The 10,641-nt window shown below is 39.6% G+C and overlaps 1 protein-coding gene across 1 annotated transcript in view; it reads right to left on the reverse strand.

Moving 5' to 3' along the window:
• The window catches only part of LOC145395426 (uncharacterized), an 87,886-nt gene that overhangs the window by 13,188 nt on the left and 64,057 nt on the right, over positions 1–10,641 (reverse strand). The window contains exon 3 of the mRNA XM_080269030.1: positions 3,955–4,022. Within this exon, the coding sequence (XP_080125156.1) occupies positions 3,955–4,022 (68 nt within the window). The remainder of the gene's footprint in view (positions 1–3,954; positions 4,023–10,641) is intronic.

The following is a 10,641-nucleotide window of genomic DNA, read 5'->3' on the forward strand; positions in this document are numbered from 1 at the left end:
GTGGAAGTAGTTATAAAGAATCTTAAGTATTTGGCCATAAGGGTGCATCCTGATTGCGGGCGGGGGGGGGAGGAACAATAGCCGGGGTTGGGCTGAAGCTTTTGAATGTCCGCACTCGAGATGAGTAGGCGGGTGTTGCCATGGCAGCAACATCACGTCACCCTTGGCAACTGCAGGCAGCAAGATCCATATTGCTAAAAAAAAAAAAAAAAAAAAAAAAAAGTAGACGGCATTCCTAAGAAAGTCACAGCTGCTGGATAACAGTATGCTGGGGTACAAACTGCTTCCTGAAAGACACATCATACCCTTGACAAGGTTTAAACCAACAAAATGATGTTTAATTACCACCTGTTGGGATAGATGAGTATGAGTTTGCTCTTGAAATAACAAAAATTACTGTGCTTTTCATAACGCAGTACGGATCACTAAATCTGCATGCATCCTACAGTACAACATGATTACTGAAGGAGAAGGTTATTATAGATAGTCCCATGGGTGATGTGAAAGAAAGTCCTGGTAATGTGTGATTTTCCAACGCAACAGAGAAAAGGTATACAATAATGAAAAAATATATATATATGACAGTTTGCAGAGCACTTCTTTTCCGATGGAGACTCAGTACCTTGGTAAAAGCACATAAGTTTCGCTTAATGACCCATAAGTAGAGCGTTGAAGTGGCCCTACCATTTTACTGGTACAATTTTCAGCCTAATATCATCATTATCTCTCACAGTAATTATAGTGTAAATCTTGACTTGTAATAGAAATTCAACGACCAAAAGGCTATCACCAAATGAGTTTGTATGTATATCAAAATAATCTGACAAAACACACATTTCTTTTTCCCTCCATTCCTCTTCCACTGCTGTGCAATAAATGCTCTGTCACTCTGCATCATATGGCATGTCTCCCATACAGATGATGTAAGTGAAACCTTATTATTAAGCTGCTCTGTATCCATCCTGCCCGGGTGGGTTCAAGTTAACTGTCAACTCTTTACGTCCGAACTTGCACCGGCTCTTGCCAGTGCCTGCTTGCAACCATTGGTAGTGCGGCCAGCGTGTTTTTATTCTTCTGGTACACTAACTCATCCAGTCATATCGGAGAGAGTTCAGTGAGAAATAATTCGGCACCATCGCACCTGCCCTTGGGAGTAAATGAGAGAATTTTCGTTGATCAAACCATTAAATCATCAGAAAAAACAAGTTTTTTTAAATTAAACCAGCCTATACCTAACAACCTTAGGCCTAACCTAATGTTAACCAACTATAATACTGTCAAGAAGCTGGATTGCTAGTTAGGTAGTCTGGAGAGTTTTCCGTACTTCTCACATTTTTTTCGTGACGTGTCAGAGTTGCCAGTTGGCCTGCTATTGTGAGCATAGTTATTTTGTAAGTTGTATATTAAATTTGTGCTCTTTTTCTCTATAATGTTTTATTTATGTGATTTTTAAATTATGTACTTTTATCTCAGTTTGTATACTAAATAATTTAGAGTGTTATGCAGTGTAAGAAAATTCTGGCATGTTTTTGATGTCTCCAGGTTGGTAACTGTTGTAACCGTTGCTCCCTTGACAATGTACAAGAACTTTGTAGAAATAATAGATCACTTTAGAATATACGAAACTTATACAAGGATGGGGAAGTGACTAGAGCAGCTTCAATTTCAGTTCAGTTTGACTATAGTTCAGTGTCGATGTAGTTAGTGAAAACTGTATATCTCGAGTACTTGTGAAAACAGTGAAGTGTAGTTGGAAAATAAGTGTAATTATTGGGAAAATAAAGACAGTGAACTTAAGAAGCCAATGTTTATTTGCTATGCCTCAGCTGATCTCGATGATGCACACCGAAAGGCTGACCATAATAAGAACAGCTCACTAGGCAACGTCCCTCCTATGCTGAACTACTGCTGTTGAAGCCTGTGGCAGTGTTGGACGGGGACGTAACAATACCTTATTTTGGTTGGGAGGACGACGATGGTGTGACGTTGCTGATTATTTTCTTCAGGCATTCAATTTGACATTGCTAATATGACTCATAAAGAAAATGAATTTTTTGTGCAGCCACGTGTGTGAGTTACTGTGATTTAAAACCTCGCGCTTCAACTCACTCAGGCTCACATCTGCCTGCTCTCTCTCAGTCTGGATGCACCCAGACACCTCCCCGTAGACCAAAATGACAATATATAAAGAAGGTTAGAAAGAGGGGTTAATAAGCTTCCTAACCGCACAAGAATACCGCCCATAGAACTATGCAGATATTATTTTCTTTCCCATCTCCCTTTCATAATCAGACTGGTGTGACTTTATCTCATTATGATACTACTAGAGGCCACATGGTTAAAAAAAAAATGCATCAATAAATAATTAAGGTCCATTAGTTTATAGTTACAATAGGTCTTGCAGGGTGGATCTGGGTGGAATATCTCTTCTCATTTTATACATAAAATAAGATCATAAGAAGAGAAGATAATTGCAGTAGGCAGTTGGTTCATGCTAGGCAGCTCCTACATGAATGTGACTAAACTACTAGAATAAAACAGAGATAGCAAAGAAGAAGGCTCTCCCCTGCCCACCAAACCCTCCAGCTGAAACCGGCAGGAAAAGGTGAGAAAGAACACCACGCAGTATAGAAAAATTGACTAGAAAATTTTATAATAAAGTGAAAAGGGAGGTTCATGCAGGTAGAATAAATCTGCTGATCACGAAGGCATAAAGATTTAACCCACTCAGATTCCACCCAACGAGTCTGACCTGACTGAAGCAAAGTAAATGTAACCTGACTTATTACACACCGATATTTACCACCTTGTTACCTTTTTTTTTTTTTCTTTCAGTTTACGGTATGTCCGGTGCTGAAGTGGGACTTCTTCACGTGGTGGCACCGATATGGCCAGGTGGTTTCACTGCCTGGTTATACAAACCTCCCTTAATTCACGCCCTATCCCCCAAAAGGAGGATAGTGGTTTAAAGAAGAAACCTAACATCAGTCTGAAGTTCTGGGTTCACATTTATGAGTCTGGGACTGATACTACTACTACTACTACTACTACTACTACTACTACTACGGTGTGTCCGCTGAGCGGGTGCGGCGATATTCCTCCATACTTAATATCATATGTTACAATAACTCAGTCACAACATTTGTTAACAATTGTCATGGCTTTGATTTTCTTTCCTCATTATTCACTCAACTTTCATTGTGAAGCGTCTTATAACTGTAGTGAAGATAAAGGTACAGTATATACAGCCAGCCTTATATACAACTGAACTCCTTCAGTACAAAGACGTTAATGTACTTGTAAATGTCTAGTGCAACAGTAAATGCTACATAGGAATTCCATAGAAAGTATGAACAAGAATCGGAGATAAGTTCAAATAAATAAATAAATAGTTAATAAATCAATTGATTAAAAATCGCCAGTGAACATTCTGACTGAATCCATTCCAACGATCAGAGAAAAGTTTACGGTTGGAAAGATGCTCCAGAATCATTATATTTAAGATAGATTCAAAGGCTTTAGAAAGACAGAAGATGAGACTGTTTTGGTGGATGGATGGAAGAAATTCTCCTGGCAGTGCAACAGGCACAGTTAAATGCCGCCGGATTTCAGTGATTGCGATTCAAAATTTACAGGAAATAGACACAATGATCAGACTAAAGTAAAAACTAAATAACAATCGTCATTAAACATTAATTTAAAAAAAAGTTAAAAATAGACCATAAAACCATTGAACACACGACCGCGGTTACAGTTCGTAGAGACAGCCTGAATGAGATTAGAGAGAGAGAGAGAGAGAGAGAGAGAGAGAGAGAGAGAGAGAGAGAATGTTTGCTCTTTGAGTGAAGATAAATGTACAAAATAAGTCAAATAACAACCTGGGAAAGTTTATACATAATTCCACGTTGTCAAGCATTAAGGTAAAGTCAAAATAAAGCATGTGAAATGTGTTACCTGGCTGCAATTGTCCAACCGAGCCTGGCAAAACTCCATCGTTCTTGGTCTACTGCACTGAGTCAGTGCTGCGGAAAGGAAGGAAGTAATTGTGAGATTTTGACACGAATGAAGTGATGTGGCAGTAAATATTTACACACCAACATAACCGTATCTGTCTCTCTCTCTCTCTCTCTCTCTCTCTGTATATATATTCATATATATATATATATATATATATATATATATATATATATATATATATATATATATATATATTATATATATATATATATATATATATATATATATATATATATATATATATATATATACTATATATATATATATATATATATATATATATATATATATATATATATATATATATATATATATATATATATATATATATATATATATATATATATATATATATATATATATATATATATATATATATATATATATATATATATATATATATATATATATATATATATATATATATATATATATATATATATATATATATATATATATATATATATATATATATATATATATATATATATATATATATATATATAGTATATACTGGTAATATGTGTCCCCCCCTGTGGTGGGGGGACACAATCTGGCCGCACTATGGGGTGGCACTACTACTCTGCGGCCAGATTGTGTTAGGAAGGATACTGCCACCGTATTCCCTGCGTGTCGTAAAAGGCGACTAAAAGGGGCGGGGTGAGGGGGCTACGGACCCCCTCCTCTGTTTTTTAGTTCCTTAAAGGAGACAGGCCAGAAAAAGCGATGGGGGATGGAGTTATCCCCGTTCCCTGAAGATTGGGTCTATGAATGTGTGTTTATGTAGTACGATTGAGGCTAAAAGGGAGGAGATTGGGAGAATGTTTGTGAGAAGAAAGTTGGATGTGTTAGCTTTGAGTGAAACGAAGATGAAAGGGAAGGGTGAGTCTATGTTTGGAAGTGTGAATGGAAGCTTGTCAGGTGTTGATAGAGGAAGGGCAAGAGAAGGTGTGGCCTTGTTAGTGAGTCCGGCAGTACAGCAGTGTGTGATTGAATGGAAGGAGGTGTCATCGAGACTGATGTGGGTGAAAGCGACGTTTAAACATGAGTTGTGGGTGTTTGTGAGTGCATATGGGCCTGGTAGTGAAAGGGATGAACAAGAGAGGAAGTCTTTCTGGAATGATGTTGATGAGTGTCTGCAGAGTTTTGGAGCGAATGTGAATGTGGTAATGATGGGAGATCTGAATGCTAGAGTGGGCAATGTAACAGTTGAAGGTGTAGTTGGTATGCATGGTGTGCCTGGAAGAAATGAAAATGGGGAACGAATGATAGGGATGTGTGTTGAGCGAGAGATGGTGATTGGATATACGCTGTTTGAGAAGAAAGATATTTATAAGTATACATGGGTGAGACAGGAGGGTGGAATGGTTGTGGATAAAGCATTGATGGACTATGTGGTTGTCTCTAGAAATGTAATAAGAAGATTGTTGGATGTGAGAGTTCTGAGAGGGGAGGGTGGAGGTATGTCTGACCACTACTTGGTGGAGGGAAAGTTAAGAGTAGGTAAGAGATGGGTGAGAGCTAGGAGGGTTAGGTGTGGCAGGGAGGTTTTGAAAGTGAGTGAGTTGGATAAACGAGAGAAAATGATAGAGTATCAGGAGAAATTGAAGGATGTGTGGAATGCAGTGAAAGATCAGGAAAATGGCAGTGTGGAGGAGGAATGGGAGTTGTTTAAGAGTGCTGTGGTGGGGCATGCAGAAGAGGTGTGTGGTGTGAGACGTGTGGGTGGTGGTGTAAGAAAAGGAAGTGAACGGTGGTGTGAGGAAGTAAGTATGGCTGTGGCTGAGAAGAGACATGCATAAAAAGTGTGGCTGCAGAGGAAGGATGAGGTGTCATATGAGAGGTATAAGGGAAAGAGGAATAGGGCGGGAAGGGCTGTGTGATGCTAAAGTGGCAGCAGATGAGAGGTTGGGTAGATGGCTGACAGAGAATTTTCAACAGAATAAGATAATGTTCTGGAAGGAGGTTAAAAGGGTGCGAAAGGGAGAGTCTGCGAAGGAAGAGCGAGTAAAAGCAGTGGATAGAAGGATGTTCATTGAGATGGATGCAGTAAGGAAGAGATGGGCAGAGTATTTGGAAAGATTGTTAAATGTAGAGGAGGAAAGGGTGGCTGAGATTGTGGTGGATGGAAGGGTGCGAGGAATAAATGTGTTGGGAGAGTTGAATGATTCTTTGATCACGAAGGAGGAAGTGGAGAAGGCAGTAAAGGAGATGAAAACAGGGAAAGCTGCAGGTATGGATGGGTGTGCTGTGGAATGCCTGAAGGGTGGTGGAGTGATTATTGTTGACTGGTTAGTAAGACTGTTGAATGTGTGCTTTGTGAAAGGTATGGTGCCAATTGACTGGGCAAGTGCTTGCGTGGTCCCTTTGTATAAAGGCAATGGTGATAAGTATGAATGTACTAGCTTTAGGGGTATAAGTCTGTTGAGTGTTGTAGGTAAGGTGTATGGTAGAGTGTTAATTATGAGAGTTAGAGAGGGTACAGAGGGAGTGATTGGTGATGAGCAATTTGGCTTTAGGAGAGGGAAGGGATGCGTGGATCAGGTGTTCACTGTGAGACAAGTGTGTGAAAAGCATTTAGCGAAAGGTAAGGATGTGTTTTTGGCATTCATGGATTTAGAGAAAGCGTATGATAGAATTGATAGGGAGGCTTTGTGGACTGTTTTAAGATTGTATGGACTTGATAATTGGTTACTAAAAGGGGTGAAAAGTTTTTATGTAAATAGTAGAGCGTGTGTAAGAGTGGGAAATGCTATAAGTGATTGGTTTCCCATGAGAGTGGGGCTGCGACAGGGATGTGTGATGTCGCCTTGGTTGTTTAATATTTATATGGATGGTGTTGTAAGGGAGGTGAATGCAAGAGTTTTAGGTGGAGGTCTGAGTCTGGTGAATGTTGATGGTGGAGAGTGGAATCTGAAGCAGCTGCTGTTTGCAGATAATACTGCACTGGTGGCTGATTCAGAAGAGAGATTGAGACAGTTGGTAGAGGAGTTTGGAAGGGTGTGTGATAGGAGGAAATTGAAAGTCAATAAGAGTAAAATGATGAAGTGTATGAGGTTGGTAGATGGTAGGAGGATGAATATAGTTCTGAATGATGAGTTGCTTGAGGAGGTAGAGTGTTTTAAATATTTAGGGTCACATGTTGCTGTGGCTGGAAAAATAGATGCAGAAGTGAAGTTTAGAATGAATGAAGTATGTAAGATGCTGGGAGGAATGAAAAGTATTTAGATGTCGTTAACTTAGAATGGATGTAAAGAGCAGGCTGTATGAGGGTGTTGTGGTACCGACTGTGTTATATGGGGCTGAAAAATGGAATATGGGTGTAGCAGAGAGGAAAAGTTTGAATGTAATGGAGATGAGGTGTCTGAGGAGTATGTGTGGAGTGACGCGTGTGGATCGAGTGCGAAATGATGAAGTGCGAAGGAGAACTGGAGTTGTTCAGGAGATGGCTGGTAGTGTTGAGTAGAGGGTGTTGCAATGGTTTAGGCATATGGAGAGAATGGATAATGAGCGATTAGTGAAAAAGATAACTAGATCTGATGTGAGAGGTGTAAGGCTGGGAGGGAGGCCACGAATAGGATGGATGGACAGTGTGAAGAGAGCGCTGGATGCGAGAGGAATGTCTATTGAACAAGGAAGAGTGGCTGTGGATGACAAAAATAAATGGAGAGAAATTGTGAATAAATAAATGATGACACAGCCCTGAGAGGATATTCTACCGCATTTGGTCTGATCAGCTAGTCAGGTCAGGTGCGGGTAAACGGATGGGTCTATTACGATGTGGCAGGGATAAACCAGCTCTGTTGTCGGGCCCTGCTGCAGATGTCACTGACTGCACTGCGCAGTTGACCCTTGTGCGGTGTGGTGCGGTGAGGATCTGTCCGTTCTCCTCTTTGGGGCTAAGATGCGAATGAATGTGTTTGAATAAGTAAATGGGGAGTGTGTCGTCCTATCTCGGCTACCTCCCTTTCCTTGGGGGAAGCAGCCTAGGTATATATATATATATATATATATATATATATATATATATATATATATATATATATATATATTTTAAATAACAGAACGGAGGAAGGAAAAACAAATGGGAAAAAAAAAAATCCATACACCAGATTACTGGTGTCCTCTATTCATAAAATATCAGTAACAGTTAGACTTGAACAGTTGTGGGTTGAAATTTGGAGGAAAACAACTCTGGGGAAGCGAGTTCCAGAGAGATGCAGTTCGGGGAATGAAAGTCATGAGCGCTACCTGATGCCCGTGTAGCACGAGGGAAGGCATGGAGAGGTGGCACCATGGACGCAACTTCGTCTGAACATTTTCCAAAAAAATATCTGTAAAATAATGCAAGGGAGGCAACATTCCTTCTTACTTGCAGGGGAGGTAGTTTATATGTAATGGCAGGGTTGTTAATGATTCTAACAGCTTTATTCTGAATTTTGTCTAGTTGTCTTAATGCAACCTCTCCACAACCATTCCACAAGGGTGAGCAATATTCAAGCTGAGAGCGCACATGACTCTTATAAATTATAGCTAACTGCTCATCGGCGAAGAAATTACGGACTCTGTACAATAATCCAAGTTCCTTTGAGGCGGTTTTAGCAAGTGATCTGACATGAGAGGTCCAGCTGAGGGCACTGTTAAGTGAGACACCAAGAATTTCAATACTTTTGGAGATGGGAATATTAGTAGCACTGAAGGTAATGTACGAATCTGGCAATATCTGTCTATTAGTAAACTGTATATATTTAGTTTTACTAGCATTAAAAGAGACAAGGTTGTTTTGTCCCCATTCACAGATTGTAGATAGATCTTGATTTATGGAGATGGCTGGACTGAGTTGAGAGGTAGAGATATTAGACTTTGTAAATGGATGTCTGAGTGTGAATGAACTATGTAGTGTTGAGTCATCTGCACATGAGTGAGCGGGATTGTGAGTGACAGATAAGAGATCATTAATATGAACCAGAAATAGGGTTGGCGCCAGAACTGATCCCTGCGGCACGCTGGCGTTAAATTGAGTGGAAATTCGAATATACATCATCTACTTTTACTCTTATTTTCCTGTCACTAAGATAAGAAGAAATCAAAGGAACAAAAGACGTTAGTCCATAGCAAGGGAGTTTGGACAGCAGGGAACGGTGCCATACTCTGCCGAAAGCTTTAGAGATATCAAGAGCTACTGCATGAGTTTCTCCAAAAATATCAATTGATTGATGGATGGTATGAGTTAAGAGATTGAGTATGTCAATAGTGGATCTTTCGTGGCGAAAACCGTATTGTCTATCACTAATTAAGTTGTTGGATTCAAGATGTTTAACAATATGCTTATTAATTAAAGTTTCAAATACCTTACCAAGAGAAGATGTGACAGCTATTGGTCTGCAATTGGAGGGGTCAGACGAACTTCCTTTCTTCGGAACTGGGTGGATATTGGCTTCTTTCCATGAATTTGGGAATAAAGAAGTACGTATGCATAGTCTGAATAATTTTGCTAGGACAGAGGCAAGTTCAGGGGAACACTTTTTCAAAACAATTGGCGGAATTCCATCTGGGCCTGGAGCTTTGTTGGTAGGTAAATTGTCTAGGATGGATTTTACGAATCCTGTCTGTATTTTAAGTGGGGCAATTTCGGGACAATCAAGTTCCAGTACTGAGACATTCTGGCTGGTATCATCTATGGTAGAGTTTCTTGCAAAGGTACTAGCATAGATATCTGCTTTCCCACGTGGGTCATTTGTAATATTGCCATCTGAAGATTTTAGTGGGGGAATGGAAGATGACTTGTTAAAGTTATTATTGAAAAAATTAAGAGTTGACCAGAATATTCTATTGTCATTAGGGTTGTTAAGTAGTTTTGATGCTTGCTTTTGAAGAAAGTTTGATTTAGATAGATTTAATACAGCTTTTGCATGATTTCTAGCAATTTTTAATTGGGAGAGTGATTCAGATGTTTTTGATTTTAATTAAGAGTTATATGCTAATGTCTTTTGGGCTGTTGCTCTGGCACAATTGCCATCAAACCATTTTGGAGAGTTTGATCTTTTAGTGAATTGTTTACTTGGTATGAATAAATTCATACCAGCTAGTATTAAGTCGCAAATGTGGGACTGGGTAGAATTGGGATCACTAGAGAAGAAAGACTGCCATGGAACATCAGCAAGATAATTTCTAAATCCATCCCAGTCTGCCCTGCCAAAGTGCCATCGGGTCACCCTGACAGGTTCGGAATGGGAAGGTGTAGGAGGGTTAACTAATGAGGCTTTGATGAGATTGTGGTCAGAGGATCCAAGTGGTGACAGTACCTCTATCCTGTATTGATCTGGATTATTTGTCAAGAATAAATCCTAGAGATGGGCATTATGGTCAGGATTATCAGGTATTCTGGTTGGTTGCTTTACCAACTGGGTGAGATTAAACGATTCCGCAAACAGCTCGCATTCTAGACCAGCGTCGTCAGTCCGGGCAGAATGCAAGAACCATTCAACATTGTGTATGTTAAAATCACCCAAAATGGTAATTTCATTGCCAAGGGCAAGGTCAAGGTTACTCAACTGAGTGGATATGGAATCAAATACACTGGGTTCCGAAGAAGCATTGGGGGAACGATAAATAAATAAATAT

This window comes from Coenobita brevimanus, chromosome 31 (assembly GCF_032717465.1).
Source record: "Coenobita brevimanus isolate Jiangsu-jjx chromosome 31, ASM3271746v2, whole genome shotgun sequence".
Lineage (NCBI taxonomy): Eukaryota > Metazoa > Arthropoda > Malacostraca > Decapoda > Coenobitidae > Coenobita > Coenobita brevimanus.